Raw genomic sequence first — 25,475 nt, forward strand, 5'->3', positions numbered from 1 at the left:
ACGGTTGCAGCGGTTGCAAGGGAAAATTGGTTGGTTGGGTTGGGTGTTGGTTTTTTCCTCCTTTGTTTTTTTGTCAGTGAGGTGGGCTCTGCGGTCTTCTTCAAAGGAGGTTGCTGCCTGCTGAACTGTGAGGCACCAAGATGCACGGTTTGAGGCGATATCAGCCCACTGGCGGTGGTCAATGTGGCAGGCACCAAGAAATCATGTAGACAACAGCAAAACACACATCAGGCTACTTTTCATTGTCCACAGCTCAGCTTTCAACACCATCATTCCTTCAGTGCTGGTCAACAAGCTCTAAAATCTGGGCCTCTGCACCCCCACTCTGCAACTGGATCCTTGACTTCCTCATCGAAGACAACAGTCTGTACAAATTGAAAATAACATCTCCTCACTGACGGTCAACACAGATGCACCTCATGGATGCATGCTTAGTCCATTGCTTTACTCGCTATATACCCATTTCTGTGTGACTAGGCCATTTATAAAAATGCCAATGAAACCATGGTTGTTGTCAGAGTCACAGGTGGCAATGAGGAAGTGTACAGGAAGGAGATCGATCAGTTAGTTGAGTGATGCCACAACAACATTGCAATCATTGTTAGCAAACCCAAGGAGCAAATTGTGGACTTCAGGAATGGGAAATCAGGAGAACACAAACTAGTCCTCATCGAGGGGGTCAGCAGTGGAAATGGCTAAGAACTTCATGTTCCATGGTGCCAAAATCTCTGAAGATCTGTCCCAGGGTCTCCATGTTGATGCAATGACAAAGGCAGCTTACCAGTAGTTATACTTTGTGAGGAGTTTGTGGAGATTTGGTATGTCACCAAAGACTCTTGCAAATTTCCACATCCCTACCATGGAGAGCATTCTGACTGGTTATGAAAGAGTCTGGTATGGAGGTGCTAATGTACAGAACAAAAAAAAACTACAGAGAGTTGTGAACTTGGCCAGTGTGATCATGGACATCAATCTCCACCTCTATTGAGGACATCATCTATAAGAGGCGGTCTTAAGAAAATGGCCGCCATCCTCAAGGACCCTCACCACACAGACCATGTCCTCTTCACACTGTTACCATCAAGAAGGAAGTACAGGAGCCTGAAGATGAACACCCAGCAGCCCAAGTACAGCTTCTTCCTCTCTGGCGTCAGATTTCTGAATGGACAATGAACCACAAACACTACCTCCCTTTCTCTTATTTTTGCATTTATTAATATATTTTTTCATCAAATATTTTCATTGTTAATGCAGCTGGAAAACAACAAATTTTCTGATCTGCTCATGATAATACATTCTGATTCAATGGAAAGTATCCCAGTATGAGCCCTCAGAGTGAAGCAAAAGGAAAATTGTAAAGAAAGACTTTTGGACTTAAATTTTGTATCTCTCCCAACTTCTGCTTTGGTTTCTAGTTCTTGAATTTTTACTTTTCCTTGTGTAATTCCTATTGAGCATATTGATGCTATATAAAAAAAAAAATCAATCCTAGAAAATGAACCATGACGTAAAGAATAAAATGAAAAAATTTTCTCAGTAGGATTTAATCTTCTCCAGACCTCTATCCAATTCAGGTCTTTCATCAAGGAAACCAATTGAATTGCTGCTTTCGATTTTTTTCTTAACTTCAAATATTTATCCAAAAATGGGTCTAACACACAATTGAAGTCTTCCCCCAATCAAAATATTCTCCTTAGCTTGACTTAAAGTTAAGAAAGCTTCAGACACAAACTGTTCATCATCATCATTTTTGTCAGAGTTAAATTTACCAATATTAAAGAGGAGGATGTGAGAAAGTTGGATTCTCCTTTTACAGATTTAGAAATAAAGGATGTTATTCAACAAATGCCTAATGGGAAATCACCAGGAGATGATGGGTTTACTGCTGAATTTTATAAAGTTTTTTATGATGATCTGTCCTGTGTATTCTTGGATGTTCTTAATCAGGTAACTCAGGAACAAGCTTTACCAGACTCGTGTTTGAGTACATTAATAAGTTATACCAAAAAAAGACAGAGACCCATTGAAGGTTTCTTCTTATCAACCAATTTATTTATTAAATGTGGATTATAAAATAAAAGTGAAATTATTAGCAAATAGATTAGCAAAGTATTTGCCACAATTAGTACATTCTGATCAGGCTGGTTTTATTAAAGATAGGTATGCTTCAGATAATATTCTTAGAGTGGTTTCATTGATCAGTGCTTCATTTCAGCAACCCAACCTATCAATGGTAGTATCATTAGATGCTGAAAAAGCTTTTGATAGGGTCAAATGGAATTTTTATTTAAAGTTTTGGAGAAATATAAATTTGGACCCTTATTTATTGGTTTGGTGAAGGCATTATATAACAATCCTATAGCAAGGGTGGCAACAAATGGTCAAACTTCTTTTTTTTTAATTAACGCATTAAGGTTAAGGTCAAGGTCGTCCATTGTCACCAGACCTATTTGCGTTGGTCATTGAACCGTTAGCTCAGGCTATCAGGCAAAATGAGAATATTACAGGTATAAGGATTGGACAGGATGAATACAAGATTAATTTATTTGCTGATGATGTTTTAATATATTTAACAAATCCTGATTAATCTTTAATTTAATTGCAAAATTATTTAGAATTATATGGTAAATTATCTGGATATAAAGTGAATTGGGATAAAAGTGAAATATTACCAATTTCTGAAGGAAATTACAATCAATCTAGACAAATTAGTAAATTTCGATGGACTGATAAAATTAAGTACTCGGGGATAATGATTGATGTAAATTTTCAATCATTGTATAACTTAAATTATGTACCATTAATGAGAAAGATTAAAGCGGATTTGATTAAGTGGAAAGATTTACCTTTAACTTTAATAGGTTGAGTAAATTGAATAAAGATGGATATTTTTCCACAAAAAATTCAATATTTGTTTCAATCGATTCCTTGTTCTCTTCCAAAAATCATTTTTTCAAGATTTAAATAAAGTAGTTCGAGTATTTTTATGGAAAGGAAAATTAGCAAGAGTAGTGATGCATAAATTGACCTGGCAGTACACTTTGGGAGGTTTACAATTACCTAATGTTTAAAATTATTATGAAGCAGCTCAATTAAGATTTATTAATCGTATGTTACATATTTCTAACCCCTATTGAGCATGTTGGAAAGTTGCAGACCAATGGGTTAATATTTCCCATGCTCATTAGTTGATGTCCTGGACATTGTGACCAGTAGCAAAGAAACCTCTTCCTTTGTGCTACGGCTGGCCATATGCTTATTGATAGTGTTTGCTTGAAGACACTGTTATACCAGCCTAATCTGGCATGGGATCATCTCCAGAGGGAGTCTACATTTTGCACAGAGTAGGAAAGCTACTGAGAGGCTCATTAACCAATCAGATTGACAAATCCTCAGTGAGGCACATGTGGCTGGAACTTTACACCCAGAAATGTATGGATTAGGACCAGATCAAATGTTAAAAGCAGCCCAAACACACACCTCCTTCCCATCTCCACTTCTGGATTTAACTAAGGAGCAGGTTGGCAATATGTCCATTCTAAGTCATTTGGTTGCATTTGGCTCCATGATTCCTGAGGGAAGTAAATCACATATCCACTGAAGAGAGGTTAGGAAAGTTCAAAGACAAAATAAACAAGTTCACATCTCTGCTGGTGATCCAGGAGTACTCCCCATCTCATCCAACAGTACTGACCATCCCCTCCTTCCTACTGCCTTCACTTCAGATTGGGGATTGCAACACTTCCATCATCCCTAGATTCAGAAACTCCTTCCAAGTAGCAGATCTGTGAGATCCTGTGGTTCACTCAGGAATCATTGTCACCTCACTGGAAGATGTCTGTCAATCACTACCAGAAGACCCAAATGATATAGAATTAATCCTTAGATTTTCTGTTACAAACTTTGAATTCTCTTTCATCTCTCCCACTCAAAGCCAGTAGAACTGACCTCTATTAATATCCAAGCAGTCAGAATTATGTTTAGAAGCCAAATGAACAGAATGTATAGAATTGCCTATAGAAGGCAAAACTAAACATTTGGAAAAAAAAACAAGATTAAGGGAAGGAGATAAAGCAGGCAAAATAAGAAAGCAAATGAAATCCCAACACTAATTAAATTAGAAATGGAATTTAATTTTAAGTAATTTTTTAAAAATCTGTAACTTGAAAAATCTACCGGATTATTGTAAAATCACACCTGGTCCACTAACGTCCTGCAGTGGAGGAAATCTGCCATCTTTACCCAGTTTGACCTGTATCTACCTTGTACTTGTGAAATTAAATGTCAACCAGGTCAGGCACTGGCAATAATTAAGGCATGTCATGCCACCTGCTAATGCTAGTGATTGAGTCTGTGCCATAACTTCTCAACATGTCAAGGTTAAAACTTATGACAAATTATATTTACTGAAAAATAAACTAAAAAATCAAGGAAATTTCCATTTGTGATTGCTTAACAACAAAAAAATGGATTCCATATGTGGTTCTTTCGCAGTTCACTTGCAGATTCTAGATGTTCTTGTTTGACTACAGTGCAGATTCCACATGTGGTTCCTTAACAGCACATGTCAATTCCAGATGCTGTATTAACTGCACATTTGCAACCCCTGGCTCTTCAATTAATTAATTGCAAAAGATATATATTATTCTCAACGCTAGAGTGTGCCCACTTACAAGTCGTAATTTAATTTTGGACATATTGATGGTCTGCTGGATATCAAACCAACTGAAGCGACAATAGGTTTAATCAATTCTGAGCTTTTTCGGAAATAACATCTACAAGAGTTTTATTTCACCCAATACCAAAGATTAATTTCTTCTGTTACATCAGCTGTATGAAGGTTGTTAGGGGTGAATTTTCAGTGGCCGTCAATGTAACTAATTCCATTGTTGGCCATTCTACAGATGTAAATAAGAATTCAATGTGTAAGAGGATTCTGGACACAACTACAGGAAGAAATGTATCAGGTTGGAACAGTGCAGGTTTCAATCATGAGTAAAAGAGAATCTAAAGAAGACACCAATTATTTTTTGTGGGTTCGTAAGGGACTCTTTTAAAAAAAAGATTGTGAGAAACTGCTACCTTTGATAGCACAGTAGTCCAGCTGATAAAGCCTGCTGGGTCGCAGCGCCAGAGACGTATGTGCAATCCTTATCCCAGATGCTCCCAGGGTGGAGTTGGCATGTTGTCTCCATAACCATGCAGATTTCCCACAGGTGCTCCAGTTTCCTTCCAAATCACAAATATGTTCTGGACATTATCTCATGGGGTAGGTACATGATATTGATGAGTGGTATCCTGTAACTGTGAATTATTGTAAAATATTGATATATTTATTTTAAATTGTGTCTTTACATATATATACAATATGATTATTATGTTTGAGCTCTGTGATCTGGAAAAATGCTGCTTCGTCTGGTTGTATATGTATAGTCAACTCCAGTTTCCTCCCACCCTCCAAAACGTAAAGGAGAGTAAGTTCATTGGGTGTAATTGGATAGCAAGTGTTTCAATGACCAGAATCAATTTCTACTGTGTGGTAAATAAAATTTTTAATTTTAAATGTTAAAAATGATAAATTTGAACTTGAAATGGGGAAAAGCAGAGTTGATTGGGCTTGTAAGAAAGAATAGGTTGCAAGACCTCATGGAAATGAGCAGTGGGGGATGGGATATTTGTTGACCCTATGTCCAACTTTGATTAACTTGCAATAATGTTACTTTACCTTAGGGCCGCCACAGATCACAACATTGACAATACAACTGCTGTCCTCCGGGAGTGGTTAAAGAATGTGCAGCCAGCTTACCATTATGTGGAGTGGCGACCAATGGATCACCCCACGTGAGTATTCACCATTGTACCTCCATTCTGAGCAGCACAGGGACCCTCATTCAAAGATACATTTCCTTGGTTAAATGAAGCTAAAACAAAAATAATTAGAGGGACATTGCTTACTTTAAAGGGAAGCCCTATTCCTCAGAAAATTAGCTTGCTTGCAAGTGTCACAAGCTTGCAAAATCATCACATGTGACATATTTTGCTCGACTGCCTCTATCTTTCAAGTACCATATATTTTGGCGTACAAGTTGAGAAACGAAACCTCAAAACTCTCAAAAAATGAGGGTCAAATTGTACACCAGCTATACTTTTGCAACCTTAAATTCACCTCAAAATCCAACCTGCGCCGATTCGGCATACAAGTCGACCCTCGAAAAACTGATCTGGTGTATAAGTTGACCCTTGAAAAACTGATTCGGTGTATGGTGACCCTTGAAAAACCAAAAATACCCCAACTGTGACAGATTTTTATTGAAACCAGCAACACAATTAGCACCCTCCAAACTTGCTATCATTGTCTGAAAACAACACATTTAGAACCCTTCAAAATCACTCTTGCTATTACCGTCTGAGGGAAAGATGGCAGCGAGCACATCCATATTCTCATTGTTTAAATAGTCATCATATGGGTCCCAGTCTGTATCTGATGAGGCGGTTTCAGCTTTGGCATCAGTGTCCCATGCAATATAAGAACAGTAAAACCTCATTAGAACACGATAGTTCGGGTCCAAGATTTCATACCGCATTACAGCCAAGTCGCGCAACAGATGCATATATAGGAAGCAGGAAAACAGAATACTGTGACTCAAACCCGATAATAAGACCTGTAAGACCTTTAAACTTCACATACAGTGACACAATCCTTTATCCGGAACCCTTGGGGGACAGTGAGTTCTGAATTTCAGATTTTTTTTTTGATTTCAGAAAGCCAGATTTAAGCCCATCCGAATTGTGCTACCGATCCACCCCCACCCCCCTTCCAGTCGTGCTGCCGTCTCCCCACCTTGCCCGCCCGACTCACGCTGCCAGTCTCCCCCATCCCTCACCTGTCATAAGAGTCCATTTTGAGTTTGTGGCTGTTAGCCACTGCTAGCCTGGTATCCTAAAATCACTGTTTGGGGTCCACAGACACCCACGCTATAAGCGATTCCACAGATTAACGAATCACTTTCTAACGAGCTTTCACTGTATTATGTAGTGTTAATCTATTGTTAATGTTCTCAGTTAAGTGGCTACAAAACATACCTCAGACCAGCAAACTCCGTTCTTTGCATAAACTGCCTAATCACCTGTTCCACACATTATCTATCTGTAGTTTTACACCATTTTCATCCATCCATCCTTTTTCATGAAAATGTACAAAAATACCTGCAGGGAATTTCATTTTCAGTTTAACTTTGCATTTGAAGATTACCATAGATCTTAACTTTGTCGCGTCGGTCATGCATGATGACACCATGTTGTTTTGTGCCCTGTACTTCTGGTTTGCACAGTTTTAACACCTTTCCATTCCACTGTTTTGTTGATTATCATGTCAAAATTCCTGAGGGTTTAGTCCAAATTTCCAATATTTTCCAATGCCAACTGGTGTTTCTGCTGGTTACTGGTAATAAACTGGTGAAAACTTACAACATTATGATCAAGATCTTTTGGTAGTTTCTGGGCATTTTTTGTTTTTTGGCATAATATCAGAATTTTCCTGTTCATGAAAAGATTGCACCAACCTACTGTAGCCTCAAATCCATCACTGAGGTCTGGGTGCGACTTGGCCCCCTGTACTGCAAATGTTCTTATTTTATTTTGGGTGACTATGTAATAATCTTGCCTCTGTTCACGTACCCATTCTGCAAAGTGATTTTCCAACTCTGGCCAACAAGTGATTTCTTTTCTCAAAGAACATTGCCTTTTTAGTATGTTTCTTGAAGTCTCTTCTTTCTTCCTCCAATCTCTCACCAACTTCTCATCCACATCAAATGTTCTTGCAGCAGCCCAGTGTTGGTTTTCTTGGCCATTTCTATCACTTCCAACTTAAAGCTCACTTCATATTTTAATTGCGTGATGTGTTGTGTCGATGGACCCTCCATGATAGCAATCACCTCCAGCCAACACCCAGCAGATCAATCCGCGCGATCAATGGGGGTCGATGTATATGCCAGTCAACAGCCTATAATCGGGCATCACGAGCTTTGGGGATTGACTTGTATGTCAATCAATGAGGCACCTCAGGCATTCCAACTCCAGATATACCATAAAACCCTTAAAATGAGGCTGAAAAAGGGGTGGTGGAGTTGATTTATCCACTGGTCAACCTCTACGCTGAATTATACAGTAGTTAACCTGGAGCACATTAATCAAAGCATTATCAGTTCCTTTAGCTTTTTTTTTGCTGGATCCAGAGATATCAGTCTCTTAAGTATCACTTGTTTGGGTGTAAAAACCCTGCTCATTTCATAATTCCAACCATATTTATTTGCAATTTCAAAACAAGGAAGCCTTAAATGCAGTCTTTACTCCAACAGTGAAGCCCTCAGTGGGACTGACTGGTCTGGTGAGCATTAACAAAGCAATCAGGGAAGACCATGGCAAATTTTTTAATTAATTTTTCCCATGGACTTTTTGAAGGGGCAGAATATCTGCCAAATATGGGTGACCCTCTCCCTGTTGAAAGAGTTCAGAAAATAGAAATTCACGCCAAAGGGGATTTACAAACCACCACCAGAAAATCTGGGATATGGAATAAATATTCACTCTGATGAAATCTTTACATTACTTGAAGCTTGTGTTCGGCTTTCCATTTTTGGAAAATGGTGCTGAAGACTGGAGTGTTTAGTAACAGCTGATGAGCATTAGTAAAGTACGAGTCAGTGTGAGGAGGGTGGACTTGAATGGCAAACCTATCCAAGCCACTGAATTTATTTTCAAAACCAAAATGAATGGACACATCTTGCCAGTCTTTGCCTTGGTTAGAGATTCATGCTTGAAATGAAGAAAGCTCTCAGGAAACATTTTAGAAAAGGACCCAGCTCCGAATTATTGTGCATGCTGTTCATTCATGCTGCTTCTTATACTGTCTTCCTCATCCATGTGCCCATAGCTCACACTCACTCTGAAAACCTAGCTGACTGCATAAACATGGAGTGGATCTATCATAAAATTTGGACTGGACATGTATAAGCACACCACGGTGCCTCAATTCTCCACACGGTGAGTCCCTGGTTTCAGGCATGCTGTGAGGAGGAGGTGCCAAAGAGGAATAAGTCTCTTCTCTGCGAGGAGGGTGGGAATAAAAGTAAACACTGACAGCCACTTACTTCATGCTAGCTTCATTGACCTCCTTGATTTTTCCCACCTGCATCACATAGACTTATTATGCAGCAAGGAGAAATCTTAAAATTGCAAAAAAAATAATTTTGCCTTAGTTAAAATGTCATTTTCACGATAGAATTTAGTGGAAAATGGCATTAATATCTACCTCTGATTTCTGTTAACCTACTCTCCAATCGCCCTCCCCTTTTCCCCTTGACTTCTTTCCTTTAGCTCTCCACCCCTTCCCTCTCTATTTGCAGAACCATCCCTCCTCCTCATGCTTGCTGCTGTGCCCTCCCTCCCTTATCCACCTATTACCTCTTGCCTTTGGGTCCATGCTACTCCCCTGTCCACCCCCCTACCATTTTGTTTGGACACCTGCTGATATTTTTCCATAATTTGATGAAGGGCTCAAAACGTTTATATATCTTTACCTTTGCTATATAAAGTAAACTGTTTGACCTGGGGCATTATTCTTGACACAAAAGAGTAACTGTAGTGTGGATGGTTTAAGGAAAGGATAAAGAAGGATTCGTGGAGGAGATGCAGCTGCAGGTCCCTGGGTCATATCAAGCTGAAGAATGATTTTGAAGAATCTCATGAGTTTGTGGTCATGAGGTTTGACATTCCAAGTGAAATAAATGTTGAAATATGAACCCCAAAAATGGCTAAGATGCTTACTTCAAAGGTTTAATGCAAAGTTATTTTTGCATGTTCATACAGATAGTCTCCATGATATATAATGGGTGTCAATATGTAGATAATTGGTTCTAATAATCCCTTTCCAATTTATTACATGCAAAAATAATTAGTTTCACAGCAAAAACAGCTGAAATGGTGAGCACTTGGTGTCTAACAAACTCATTTATTTCCCCCAAAGTGACAGAAACTGCACCAGCAATATGCACCCAGTCCAGAACCCTCCATACCTCTCCCAGCTATGTATTTGTCCAAATTCTTCTTGAATATTAAATTTGATCCCACATTCACAACTTCAACTGGCAACTCATTCCACATTCCCACCACTGACTGTGAAGTTCCCCCTCATGTTCCCCCTAAACTTTTCCCTTTTCACTCTTACTTCATGTCCTCTGATTTGTATCTCACCTACCCTCAGTGGAAAAAGCCAATCTACATCTACTCTGTCTGTCCCCTCATAATTTTAAAACCTTTATAAAATCTCCCCCCCTCCCTCATTCTTCTATGCTTCAAGGAAAAAAGTCCCAACCTGTTTGACCTTTCCCTGTAACTAAGTTCCTGAAGTTTGGGCAACATCCTAGTAAATCTTCTCTGCATTCTTTCTATCTTATTGATATCTTTTCTGTAGTTAGGTGACCAAAACTGCACACAATTCAAAATTTGGCCTCACTAATGTCTTGTACAACTTTACCATAACATTCCAACTCCTATACTCAATGCTTTGATTTATGAAGGCCAATATGCCAAAAGCTCTCTTTACAATCCTATCCACTGTGACGCCACTTTCAGGAAATTATATATCTGTATTCTCAGATCCCTCTGTTCTACCACACTCCTCAGCACCTAACCATTTATCGTGTATGTTCTTTCTTGGTTTGTCCTTCCAAAATGCAATACCTCACCTTGTCTGCATTAAATTTCATTTGCCATTTTTTCCAGCTGGTTCAGATTCCTCTGCAATGTTTGAAAACCCTCTTTGCTTTTCCAACACCAATCTTAGTGTCATCTGCAAACTTGCTAATCCATTTCACAACATTATCATCCAGATCATTGATATGGAATGCAAACATCAATGGTTCCAGCACTGATCCATAAGGCCCATCACTAATCACAGGCCTCCAGTCTGAGAAGCAATCATCCACCACTTCTCTCTGGTTTCTCCAGTCTAGCCATTGGCGAATCCAGTTCACTACCTTACCATGAACACCTAGAGTCTGAACCTCCCTGACCAACTTCCCATGTGTGACCTTGTCAAAGGCCTTACTAAAGTCCATGTCGACAACATCCACAGCATTACTTAAATTTTAAATTTGGACATACAGCACAGTAACAGGCCATTTCAGCCCACAAGTGTGTGCCATGCAATTAACACCCTAATTAACCTACACCCCAGTACATTTTGAACATTTCCCAAAGAAAACCCATGCAGATATGGGGAGAACGTACAAATTCCTTTCAGACATCACGGGATTCAAACCCTGATCCCGATTCTTGGCACTCTAATGGAGTCGCACTAAGCACTACATCAACCATACTGCCCTATGCCAACATTTTCCTCATCAACTTTCCTGGTAACCTCCTTGAGAAACTCTAAGATTAAAAAACACAATGCACAAAACCACATTGTCTTTTCTTAATATGTTTCTGGCTATCCAAACAATTGTATATCTATTCTCTTAGAACATGTACCAATACTTTACCTACTACTGACATCAGGCTCACTGACTTATAATTTCCAGGATTTTTTTTGGAGCTTTTCAAAACAACGAAACAACGGGAGTTATCCTCCAATTTTCCAGCACCTCACCTGTGGTGGAAGTCATTTTAAATATTTCTGCCAGAGCCTCAGCAATTACTACACTAACCTCCCTCAAGGTCCAAGGGAATATCTTGCTGGGAATTTATCCACCCTTACTTGCTTTAAGACAGCAAGCAATTCCTCCTCTTTAATCTGTCGTGGTTTCATGACCTCATTACCACAAGGGTATTAGTCTTCCTCCAGTTCAGATGCAAATGATGCAAACCATCCCATTGGTACAGGTTCCCCCCCTCTCCCCCTTCCCTGGGAGAAAACACAATGATCCAGAAACCTGAAGCCCTTCCTCCTGCACCATGTCTTTAGACACGTGTTCAGCTGCATTACCCTCCTAGTTCTAACCTCACTAGCACATGGCACAGGTAGCAATCCGGAGATCACAACCCTGGAGGTCCTGTCCTTCAACCTTGCGCTTAACTCCCTGAACTCTCCTTGCAGGACCTGCTCACTCTTTCTACCCACGTCATTGGTCCCTTCATGGACCATGACATCCAACTGCTCACCCTCCCTCCTGAGAATGCCATGAGCTCGATCTGAGATGTCTTGGACCCTGGCACCAAGGAGGTAACATACCATCCTGTATACTTGATCTCCTCCCCTAATTATGGAATCCTCTATCACAACAGTTCTGTTAACAGAATAGTAATGATAGGTAATGGAGAGGAAGTACAGGCAGGCCATGCAGTTAGAGACAGATTGCTGAGGTGGTGCGACTGTTAGCATTTTTGTCACACGTATTTAGGGACCTGATTCAATCCTGATTTATTCTGTTTTATTCTGGTGGAGGCTATTCATTCTTCCTGTGAACACGCAAGTTTTCTCCTGGTGTGCTCTGCTATCCTCTACATGCTAAGGTTATGTGGGTTGATAGTTTAAATAGCTGCTGTAAATTGTTGCCAGTGTGCAAGTGTGCAATGGGAGAATTGGGATGGATAGACAGATGGATGGTAGATAAACAGTATGAAAATAGGATTGCTTAAAGTAAAGAGAAATTAGGGTTCTCACAGAGTCATAGATGGTGAAGCTCTGATATCACCAGCAATCCAGGTTCTATCCTCACCTTTGATGCTGCCTGTGTGGAGTTTGCAGGTTCTCCCTGTGATCATGTGTGTTTTCCCTGGGTGTTTCAATTTTCTTTCACATCAGAAAGATATGCAGGTTAGTAGAGTAGGCCAATCATTCCTCGTGTGTAGGTGAGTAGTAGATAGGATAAAATTTAAAATAGAGTATGACAATTGGTAGCATGGACTTCTTGAGATGAAGAGCTCGTTACCACATTCCTGGACTCGGTGACTCCAATTATATAATATAATAGATGCAAACTTTGTGAAGCACCGCAGAATTTGAGCCAGTAATATCTGTGAGAATTTATGAACTATTTTCTGCCTTAACAATCCTCTCTGGCCTGCTGCAATTTTCCAGCTTTGTTATTCTGAAATAGGTTTGATGCCCTTCAGATGCTTATATTTAATGTCCAGTCAGTGTTCCATTCTCTCAGAGTGAATTACTCCTTGTGCTGATCCTGAGGGAAGAACGGCTCCTTCCCAATTAGAATTCTGCTCAAGTTGCATTATCGGGGGGCCAATAATTTTGACTTTTCCAAGTAGGAAAAGACAACTGGATCCTCATTATGGACCCTCCCCAATTCTTCTCATTACTGTTCATCACCCAAAGTGAAATCTTTCCTCAATCCAAACCCAGTGAAATGTTGGTGTGAGTTCTGTTGTTCCACCACTCATCCAGCAGGTTTGCATTGAATTTCAGGTATTATGCTGATGAAATAGGCCCAAAACACTGGACCAGCTCCAGATTCTCACAAATGATGAAACTCAGGCAAATGGCACTGAAAACTGCGAGGGAAAAGTGGGCTGACTACATTCTGGTAAGTGAAAGTCCTTTCAGGTCACAGACTCTTTCCAAACAGGTAAGGGCACTTTGCTTTTTGCTTCAAATAGGAGTGCAGAGGTTGGGCAGAAGGAAGTGGAAGACACATAATGATGATTCCAGTACCACGTCCAATCAGAGTTTGCACTAAGGTGTACTGAATGTACAACTTCTTAGCTGCCGCATTAATCCTCCACAGTCCCAAGCAATATAAAATGAGTGCTTAAAAAGGTGTGATTGATAGGTTGGAATTGTTACACTAAATAAATTGTCAATACCAATGCTACAAAGCAATTAGGCAAGATGCCTTCAGGTCGCTATATCTCTGACTACAGACATTCGAATTATATATGTCATTTCTTTCCAATTGTGCGGAGAGTTGAGTTGAGTGCTTTGTAAATGTAGTCTTGAATAAATGGGAGATAATTCAGTGTTATTATGTCAGACCTGGACTGGGGCCGCCGCCTCCCACTCCCTGTCCGGACCGGGGCCTCCGTCTGCCTCACTCGACCGAGGCCGGGGCCGCCGTCTCCCCCTTGCTCCTGCCCGTATCGGGGCCGCCGCCGTCTACCCTTCGCCCGGACCGGGGCCGGGGCCGCCGCTGCTCTCCCTGTGCCCGGACTGGGGCCGCCGCCTCCCCCTTGCTCCTGCCCGTATCGGGGCCGCCGCCGTCTACCCTTCGCCCGGACCGGGGCCGGGGCCGCTGCTGCTCTCCCTGTGCCCGGACTGGGGCCGCCGCCTCCCCCTTGCTCCTGCCCGTATCGGGGCCGCCGCCGTCTACCCTTCGCCCGGACCGGGGCCGGGGCCGCTGCTGCTCTCCCTGTGCCCGGACTGGGGCACAGTCCGGGCACAGGGACTGTGTTGACCTCACCAAAGCCTTCGACACCGTGAGCAGGAAAGGGCTTTGGCAAATACTAGAGCGCATCGGATGTCCCCCAAAGTTCCTCAACATGATTATCCAACTGCACGAAAACCAACAAGGTCGGGTCAGATACAGCAATGAGCTCTCTGAACCCTTCTCCATTAACAATGGCGTGAAGCAAGGCTGTGTTCTCGCACCAACCCTCTTTTCAATCTTCTTCAGCATGATGCTGAACCAAGCCATGAAAGACCCCAACAATGAAGACGCTGTTTACATCCGGTACCGCACGGATGGCAGTCTCTTCAATCTGAGGCGCCTGCAAGCTCACACCAAGACACAAGAGAAACTTGTCCGTGAACTACTCTTTGCAGATGATGCCGCTTTAGTTGCCCATTCAGAGCCAGCTCTTCAGCGCTTGACGTCCTGCTTTGCGGAAACTGCCAAAATGTTTGGCCTGGAAGTCAGCCTGAAGAAAACTGAGGTCCTCCATCAGCCAGCTCCCCACCATGACTACCAGCCCCCCCACATCTCCATCGGGCACACAAAACTCAAAACGGTCAACCAGTTTACCTATCTCGGCTGCACCATTTCATCAGATGCAAGGATCGACAATGAGATAGACAACAGACTCGCCAAGGCAAATAGCGCCTTTGGAAGACTACACAAAAGAGTCTGGAAAAACAACCAACTGAAAAACCTCACAAAGATAAGCGTATACAGAGCCGTTGTCATACCCACACTCCTGTTCGGCTCCGAATCATGGGTCCTCTACCGGCACCACCTACGGCTCCTAGAACGCTTCCACCAGCGTTGTCTCCACTCCATCCTCAACATCCATTGGAGCGCTCACACCCCTAACGTCGAGGTACTCGAGATGGCAGAGGTCGACAGCATCGAGTCCACGCTGCTGAAGATCCAGCTGCGCTGGATGGGTCACGTCTCCAGAATGGAGGACCATCGCCTTCCCAAGATCGTATTATATGGCGAGCTCTCCACTGGCCACCGTGACAGAGGTGCACCAAAGAAAAGGTACAAGGACTGCCTAAAGAAATCTCTTGGTGCCTGCCACATTGACCACCGCCAGTGGGCTGATAACGCCTCAAACCGTGCATCTTGGCGCCTCACAGTTTGGCGGGCAGCAGCCTCCTTTGAAGAAGACCGCAGAGCCCACCTCACTGACAAAAGGCAAAGGAGGAAAAACCCAACACCCAACCCCAACCAACCAATTTTCCCTTGCAACCGCTGCAATCGTGTCTGCCTGTCCCGCATCGGACTGGTCAGCCACAAACGAGCCTGCAGCTGACGTGGACTTTTTACCCCCTCCATAAATCTTCGTCCGCGAAGCCAAGCCAAAGAGAGAAAAGAGATTATGTCAGAAATGTTAATATCATTAAGAGGCATGAAATAACCTTAGAACGTTATATTACAACACTGACCTATATAAGCCTAACCCATCCCAATCTCACAGTCCATACCCCTTAATTTTTCTTGAATCATGTGCCAATATAACAGTCTTTTAAATGTCTTGATTGTACCATCCTCATCCTCAGCCACGCATTCCCGGCAACTTCTATTCGCTGTGGGGAAAAAATACCTCTGATGTCTTCACTAAATTTTCCTCTAATCACATTAAATAGCTATCCTCTGCTATTTATGATTGATGCCTTGGAAAAAATAAATGCTGTCTCTCCACCCCATCCATGCCTCTCATAATCTTGTACACTTCTATTAAATCACCTCTCAAATAAATGCTGTCTCTCCACCCCATCCATGCCTCTCATAATCTTGTACACTTCTATTAAATCACCTCTCAAATAAATGCTGTCTCTCCACCCCATCCATGCCTCTCATAATCTTGTACACTTCTATTAAATCACCTCTCATCCTTTGTCATTCCAAGGAGAAAAGTCTTGCTTTATCAAATATTCTCTGATCCAGACAACATCCCAGTAAATCTCTTCTGCATCCTCTCTAAACCTTCCATATCCAAAATTTTAATGCAGTCTGGAGAGAAATAGAGCTTTTTCAGAAGATTCCATGGAGAGAAATGGTCAGTCAACTGTATTGGATCAGGGTGCTTTTTTATTTGTCCCCATGGATTCTGCCTAGCTCACTGAATCTTTCCAGCTTCTCTGTGTTTGCTCAAGATTCTGGCATCTGCAGTCCTTGTATTTCTTGTTGTTTATGTGTAACTAAATGAATTTTTTGCTTCAACCTCTGTCTTACAGTTTGTAGATACAGACAACTTCCTGACAAATGAGCAGACACTAAATATGATGATCGCTGAAAACTTGACTGTGGTCGCCCCCATGCTGGACTCCAGCTCTTTGTACTCAAATTTCTGGTGTGGTATGACACCGCAAGTAAGTTGGTTTAAATTAGAAGTTCTAAACCATGTTATTAATCAAATAACTTGTTGATTCAGTACTATTTTGCCTCCAATAAAAGTTATTCATGGTATGAAGTAAAACATGAAAATTTGCAGACGCAGGGGTTGAAATTTAAACACAAAGTGTTCGAGAAACTTAGCGGGTCAAGCAGTGTCCTTTATGTTGCAAAGGTAAAAGTATTTAACTGATGTTTTGGGCTGCTCAAGCTCGAAATGTCAGTTATGTATTGTACTGACAATAATCACACCAGCAGTGTGAGTAAAAGAACAGCTTTAATAAACTAATATGTACACTAAGAGTTCTTGTCTCTCTGCAAGACAGACCTGGAAGGCTAGGCTGTAGCCCTGGACTGCTTTATATACAAGGTCACTGGGATGACCACTGGTGACCTAGTCTCTTTCTTTGGCTTGGCTTCGCGGACGAAGATTTATGGAGGGGGTAAAAAGTCCACGTCAGCTGCAGGCTCGTTTGTGGCTGACCAGTCCGATGCGGGACAGGCAGACACGATTGCAGCGGTTGCAAGGGAAAATTGGTTGGTTGGGGTTGGGTGTTGGGTTTTTCCTCCTTTGCCTTTTGTCAGTGAGGTGGGCTCTGCGGTCTTCTTCAAAGGAGGCTGCTGCCCGCCAAACTGTGAGGCGCCAAGATGCACGGTTTGAGGCGTTATCAGCCCACTGGCGGTGGTCAATGTGGCAGGCACCAAGAGATTTCTTTAGGCAGTCCTTGTACCTTTTCTTTGGTGCACCTCTGTCACGGTGGCCAGTGGAGAGCTCGCCATATAATACGATCTTGGGAAGGCGATGGTCCTCCATTCTGGAGACGTGACCCATCCAGCGCAGCTGGATCTTCAGCAGCGTGGACTCGATGCTGTCGACCTAGTGGTGTAATTGCATATCACCACATGTATTTTTACAAGGACACTGCTTGACCTGCTGAGTTTCTCCAACTTTGTGTTTTTACATTGGTTGTATGCATGTGTTGTCCAGATCAGGTAAGGGCAGATGCATTCTTTCCCTAAATGAAACCATTGAATTGCTCAAGTTTTTAACCTCAATCCAACAACTGCAGGTTTACTTTTACTGCAGGTAGGTTTTTATGTACGTCATCCTCCAAAGAATCTAATCAAATATCAGAATGTCATTCAGCCCACCAGGTTTATAATTTCCCACATTCACACTGAACTAAAATCCCCAGATTGCTGCAGTAGGGTTTGAAATCTAGTCATTATTCTTATTTTCCATATCCGTAATACGATAACAACACGAAAACCTATCTTTAAAATACATCTTTTTTTGTTCACTTCATCCACTCAAATAATTCCAATATTAGAGGTGGCTGCAGATTGATAAACATAAGTAAAAGCAGAGGAAGGTCATTTTGCTCCACCATCCAATAAGATGATGGCAGATCATTATACTCAGTGCCACTTTCAGATGCTAACCCAGTAATCCCTTGGTTCACTTATTTTACAAACATTTATTACTCCTGAATATAATGAGCAACTGACCTCCACAGTCTTTTTTGATAATGAATTTGATAGCATCTCTTCACTTTGGGTGAGCAAATATCAGAATCAGATTTTATTGTCAAGAACAAGTCGTGAAATTTGGTGTTTTGTGGTAGGCAGCATTACGGTGCAAACATTAATGTAAGAAAAATTAAATAATATTAATAATAATAGAGCATGAAAAGTAAGGCAGTATCTCTGGTTCATTGATTATTCAGGAATTTGTTGGCAAGGGGGGAAGAAGCTGAGTGCTGCTGAGTGCTCCTCTTTAGACTCCTGTACCTCTTTCCTGATGGTAGCAGAGTGAAGAGGGTGTGGTCTGGGTGGTGGGGGTATTTGAGGATAGAGGCTGCTTTTTTAAGACACCACCTCATGTCAATGTCCTCGATGGAGTGAAGTCTGGTGCCTGTGATGTCGCAGGCCGAGTTAAGAACCCCCTGGAGTCTATTCTTGTCCTGAAAGTTGGCTCCTTCATAGCAGGTAGTGATGCCACCAGCCAGATGCTCTCCACAGTACACCTGTAGAAGTTTTTGAGAGTGTTCGGTGACATACCGTGTCTCCTCAAACACCTCACAGAGTATAGCCACTGGCAGTCCTTCTTTGTGATTGTATCGCCATTTGTGATTTTGCTGACAACTGTGGTGTCATCAGCAAATTTCTACTCATCTCTGTCAAGAGTGGCTAAGCCCTTACTTTGAGACTGATCCCGGCCTTTGTATACTCTAGCTCTTAGAAACCTCCTCTATGCATCTAACCACAGTATGCAGTGGGTCCTCAGCAAGTTGAGCAACGTCAGTGGGGGATAAAGAGCATTGATGTTAAACAAGAAAATCTGCCAATGCTGGGATTGAGTGCAATGAACAAATGTGTTGGAGAAACTCATGCAGGTCATTGGAATTAAAGAATAACCCAAGATTCAGGTCTTTCATCAGGTATATGCAAAAACAGACAGGCTTCTGAATAAAAAGGTGGAGCAAGGGGGGAGGGGGAAGGGAGAGGAGGGGATGGGGCCCAGAGTACAGGCTAACACACATGAAGTCATGGGTGGGAGGACAGAATAGAAAAAAGCTGAGGCAATCAGGGTGAGGGTTGAGGATAACTCTCATAGAAGGAGGAAGGGAAGGAGTGGGAGGCAGGAGGAAAGGAAATAGAAGGATAGAATTTCCTTTTCTTCATTTACCTTTTCTCCCACTGATGTTGCTCAACTGAGTTTCACTAGCAGACTATGTTTTGCCTCAGACTCCTGCATCTGCAGTCTCTTGTGTGTGATTCCCCCTGACATCTACTGTTACATTTCCAGACACCAGTAGAAACTGCTTGATTGTGATGGTGAAGGTGATACTGATGCCCTCACTCTCCCAGTCCTTTCTAAATGTAATAATCTCATCCTCCATGACTCTGTGGTGTTTCGTTCAGACTTCTTCCTCACTCTAGTCACATTGAGTTCCAGTAAAATAGTTTGAAACAAAAAAAAATTATTCACTAGGCAAAGTGACAGCAGAAATGCAATGGCTCCATTTTGTTGAGGCTGCTTTATTAAACATATTGAAAATTCGGTTAGATAAATTTTTGCGATAGAGGAATTGGGGGATATGGGGAGAAGGCAGGTAGGTGGAGTTAGGCCATAAATTAGATCAGCCATGATCTTATTGAATGGCGAAGCAGGCTTGATGGGCCATTTTTGGCCTACCCCTGTTCTTACTTCCTATGTTCCTATGTTCCATACCCCAACATATTTTGTCCCCTTTCTAATCACCCTCAACCAGCTCCCCACACATTCTCATCCCCCTCCTATTGGATCCCTTTGGCCCCCTATCACATCTCCATCTGCTTTCTTAGTTTTGTCTAATTTGAAGAAGAATATATCACAAACCACTGTTAGCATCCTTAACTATGGTTAAGGCTACAACTTAGCTTCTAAATAATATCACGGTCTCGCTGAACAGATGCTGTATTAAAATGGGCTGTCTGTCAATTATGTTGGAGACAGTGTGTTGTTCAGGAAGGGAAATAAGTTCAGTGGGTTCAAAGGACAACAAATCTGGACATAGGCTGAGCATAGGAAGGATCTTTATTAAAGCACACTTCAGGGGATCGCAACAGGGATAATACACACTAGTACTCTCAACCATACAACACAGTATAATCAGTCACAATGAACTTAACACTACCAATACCAGCAACTGTGTGCAGATTTAAAACAACCAAGTATTACAACATGCTACCTGCCATTCCTTTTCAAACGTGGGCACGGCTCTAATACTTCTACAACACCAAAGTACAACAGCCCCAATCCCTATTTAGTGCACTCCTTACCAATGACTTCACCAGCATTGTCCACAGTTTGCAACCTGGTGTGATCAGGGTTTGTCTCAGGACTGAAGAGCCAAAGGAGAAGAGCTGCTCCACGTGGTGGACTTCATAGCACAGTAAGCTGGAGGGTCTGGCCCAGGTAATCACTAGGTGGTTAAAGGGGCCAGTGGTCAGGTGTGCAGTAATGGGTGGGTGGAGTCCAGCCTTGATTGGCAGGTAATGCAACTTCTGGCTAGGATCCAGACAGAGAGGTGTCATGATCCTCCACAATCCACACTGCATTTCACCCCTCAGAAGTCATGTCACTCACCAATCATTAAAAAAGTAAAAACATTATTACAAAAAATAAATTAATACATTGTTACAAAAGGTAAATATATTATAAACAGATAGGCACAACAGAAGGGTGCAAGTATTGATTCAGAAAATGGCAATGGCCTACCAACTCACCACAGACCAAAAGGGTCTTTGTTCTCCCCATGGAGTGTCATGCTGTGGGAACTAGGAGCCTATCTGTTTGTTTGTTTTTGTTAGTCACTGACTCTCATGTGTGGACTTGCTGATTTTTCCAGAATGCGTGTGCAGCATATCTCACCGAGAACAGCACCATTACCACTTTCGTCTGCAAGCAGGTAGTGCAAGGACATCCGGGGATTTCCTTTAATCCAAAGTACCACAGCCCTTTCTTTCCCCAGGGTTTCCACCACGGTGACCATTCATCCAGGTGCTCCCCCATCATTTGGAGGCACATATCCCAGATGGCCACCGCCATGCTGTCCCATGTGAAGCCAGAGCTTGGCCCAGCAGGCACGCAAACAGGGCATGCCGGTGATTCTCAAAGGAGCACCCCAATGTAGGGCAGTAGACTGTTGGCTGTCTCATGCCAGGATGTGGTTCCTGCTTGTATTCCAACAGATTGTTTTGACTGGTGCTGAATGAACTAAGTGCATTACATCGCCAAGGCATGCTCCCTTTATGGATTCATTGGGAAAGTCAGGACTGTTTGTCTGCTAAATTGTGTGGAGGGGAAAAAGAAACCAATTCCTGAAGGATTATTGGATGTGAGGTGGTCAAGTGGTGAAAGGACTGGAAGAACGCCGTCATTACTGAAACTTTTTGATTAAAGAGTTAATACAAGCAACTCCTGTAACTGTCGAAAGAGGGGTCGGCGTATGTGGAAGACTCCCAGCTGTGTGTGCCAGAGCAGTGATGCAGATACCACAGCCTGGAATGGTGGTGTTGCAAATGTAGGCTCCCACAGCACTGTGTAGACTGAAAGAGCAGCAGCTTGAGGGGTAGTCTTCTCCTGGTACGTGGTGGTGGTGGGGGGGGGGGGGAAGATGGGGGGAAGGAAAGGGAGGTTTAGGAGAACCCCACTCACATCTGGTGAGTTGGTTGGTGTGGTAACATGAAAGATGAGTAAGGGGCCACATCTGGTGGGGAAGGAGCAGAGGGGAGGCTGGTCTGGGTCAGAGTGAGTGGTGCATTGGAAGCTCCGCTTTTACAGGCCTTCCCCCCCATCCCCCACCCCCATAGTGCTGTTTCCAGAGAACATACATGGTAGATGTGGGGATCCAATGAATGCAGACATGATCCACATGTTTGGACTATGTACAAGAGTCTGTGAGTCACCAGCAGGGCGGTGTCAGTAAACTTACAAAATGAGCGGGATGCTCAGTGCTCCATATACTTAAATCTGTCAAGGACGGTAATGGCCTCCCAGATGGTTTTCCCAGTCACCAGTCCCAGTGGGGGGCAAGACCGCCCCTCTAAAGTTGGGGCGTGCAGTGATAACTAGGTAGCCCATCAAGTCACCAGACACCCTGGTCCTTCCTTTGGTTTGAGCAAGATTGGAATCCAGGTACTTAAAAATGAAAAGGCAGAGTTAACTCTGTGCTTCAAAGCCTTCCTCCACTGTTTGTCAGCAAGTCAACTATTCCAGAGGTTGTGCATCCACACTCAACCTTTTGCAATCTTTTATTATTAAAAGTTGCTGAGAAATAAGAACTATCAACATTTTACAACAAAAGTAGCTTCATGGTTCCCAGCTCATCTTCGCTCTTTATAAGTGGATGTGAACAAAACATGAATTTTGATATTATAACCTGCCTGGCAACCATTATCCTTCATCATCCTTCAACCATTATCCTTCGTCATCCTCCAACCATTATCCTTCATCATCCTCCAACCATTATCCTTCGTCATCCTCCAACCATTATCCTTCGTCATCCTCCAACCATTATCCTCATCATCCTCCAACCATTATCCTTCGTCATCCTCCAACCATTATCCTTCGTCATCCTTCAAACATTATCCTTCGTTATCCTTCAACCATTATCCTTCAAAATCCTTCAACCATTATCCTTCATCATCCTTCAACCATTATCCTTTGTCATCCTCCAACCACTATCCTTCATCAACCTCCAACCATTATCCTTCATCATCCTCCAGCCATTATCCTTCATCCTTTAAACATTATCCTTCATCATCCTTCAACCATTATCCTTCATCATCCTTCAACCATTATCCTTCATCATCCTTCAACCATTATCCTTTGTCATCCTCCAACCATTATCCTTCATCATCCTCCAACCATTATCCTTTGTCATCCTCCAACCATTATCCTTCATCATTCTCCAACCATTATCCTTCGTCATCCTCCAACCATTATCCTTCATCATCCTCCAACCATTATCCTTCATCATCCTCCAACCATGATCCTTCATCAGAATCAGAATCACAATTATTGGTAGTTTTATTGTCATGAACATGTTACAAAATTTGTTGTATTGCAACAGCAGTATTGTGTGTGACAGATGCAAATTGCAATAAATTACAGTTGTGTAAGTACAATATTTAAAAATAAATAATTAGTGCAAAAAGCGAGGGAAAAAAAGTGACATAGTGTCCATAAATTCATTGTCCATTCAGATATCTGATGTCAGGAATGGTGGGGGGAGCTGATTTTGTAACATTAGGTGTTCATCTCTTGTACCTCCTTCCTGATGGGTGAGGATCTTTCATGATAGAAACTGCTTTCTTGAAACACCACCTCTTAAAGGTGGCAGCTTTTTTGGGTGATTGTATTCATGGGTGCAAGTAATTGTCAATCACAGCTCCATTCTTCAGTACTCTGTGGGCATTGTTGGTGATTTTCCCTCAAAATGCATCCTCAGTGCTTCTCCTGATTAGCATTTGCGGTTACTGCAAGGGAAGCTGGTGCCTACAGCAGTGGGCATCATTGCAAGGTGCTTCACCGTGCAAAAGGCCATGTGTACCTGCAGGTTAATGTACCACCAGCTCGTGACCTCTGCCCTTTCTTTCCAATTACATCACAAGGGTTAGCTACAAAGACTGAGATGTAACCAACCTCTGCATTCTCACACCTGCGTTAAGTCGCTCCAATGCCAATCTCACAAGTGTCTCATGATCACGTTGAAATTTTTCAAACTCACCTCCTTGTTTTTTTTCTCCATCCAGGGATACTACAGGCGGACTCCTGACTATATTCCAATCCGCGAGTGGAAGCGTTTGGGTTGTTTTCCTGTTCCCATGGTGCATTCCACATACCTCATTGATCTACGTCGGGAAGCTTCAAAAAACCTGGCATTTTTTCCCCCTCATCCAGACTACACTTGGGCATTTGATGACATCATTGCCTTTTCATTTTCCTGCAAAATCGCTGGTAATTGTTTTTACTTTGTGGAAATTAGTCTGTGATTGCAGAGAAGATTAGACTACACCTACATCACCCTAAATATTAGTATTGGGCATATAGCAACATTCCAGCGAAGCATTGATTTTAATTAAAAAAAAAATTTAGACATACATCACGGTAACAGGCGCTCCAGCCTGCAAGCTCATACTGCCCAATTGCACCCTATTGACCTGCAACCCTGGTATGTTTTGAAGGGTGGGAGAAAACTGGAGCACCCAGAGGGAATCCACGCAGATACGGGGAGAATGTACAAACAACTTACAGACAGCACCAGATTTGAATCATGGTCACTGGAGCTGTAAAAGCATTGCAATAACCATGACACTAACTGTGCTGCCTGATCGTAGAGCTTAGGCCTCATCAGCAATGTTTACTGTTTAACCATTTACTCAAAGTCATCAGGTGTCACTGGGTTTGAGTGACGTTAACTTGCACCAATTCCAATCAGATAGTTTGCAAATCCTAAGCATTAAATAAAAAGCTCCCTTCAAATATTAGTTCTCATGAATTTGGGGCACGCATACCTTTAAATATTTTAAGTAGAATTTACAACTTGGTACAATTATATTTTTCATTAGTCAGTTACATCATTAGCACGAAACAAACCGGCAGAAATATGACAGCCTTTTGCTTTCCCAGATGTCCAACAAAATATAGTAATTTTACCTCAGGGCTTGTGGTGCTCATTCTGTGTGACTGAAAGATATCTTGCTGTGCCCTTACTTGGTAATTGTGCAATGTGGAAGTTGTGTGACACATGACTTGCATTTTTATTTTGCCAGCAATAATTACAATAAAGTGTTTGTAGTAGAAAATGTATAAACTGAGGAGATTTGCAAGTTCCAATTCCAATTTGCTTCCTCTTGGTGTCCTTGGAGTGAACAAGTTCAATGAACTATTATTTAATTAGATCCAGACTATTGTTTAATTAGATCTAGCAAATAAACATTCATTCTTTGAATATGAACTTGCATGGTTTTTAGACTTCAGGCATGTAACGGCACAATCAAGGAATGTGACTATGACATGGGCAGTCTAAAAAGGAATGTGCAGGACTTTTGAGTCAATTCCTGCACCACAATTTATCCTGCAGGACCTCTACAACTTTTTGGAGGATGCCTGCAGTGGAAATTGTACCGGAAATA

At 42.1% G+C, this 25,475-nt stretch overlaps 1 protein-coding gene across 1 annotated transcript in view; it reads left to right on the forward strand.

Annotated features, from left to right (window-relative positions):
• LOC138762680 (procollagen galactosyltransferase 2-like) overlaps positions 1–25,475 on the forward strand; it is a 175,726-nt gene that overhangs the window by 88,537 nt on the left and 61,714 nt on the right. Inside the window, exons 2-5 of the mRNA XM_069936279.1 lie at positions 5,731–5,841; positions 13,424–13,541; positions 16,634–16,768; positions 24,093–24,297. Coding sequence (XP_069792380.1) covers positions 5,731–5,841; positions 13,424–13,541; positions 16,634–16,768; positions 24,093–24,297 — 569 coding nt within the window. The remainder of the gene's footprint in view (positions 1–5,730; positions 5,842–13,423; positions 13,542–16,633; positions 16,769–24,092; positions 24,298–25,475) is intronic.

The sequence above is a fragment of the Narcine bancroftii genome, chromosome 5, assembly GCF_036971445.1.
Source record: "Narcine bancroftii isolate sNarBan1 chromosome 5, sNarBan1.hap1, whole genome shotgun sequence".
NCBI classification, from domain to species: Eukaryota; Metazoa; Chordata; class Chondrichthyes; order Torpediniformes; family Narcinidae; genus Narcine; species Narcine bancroftii.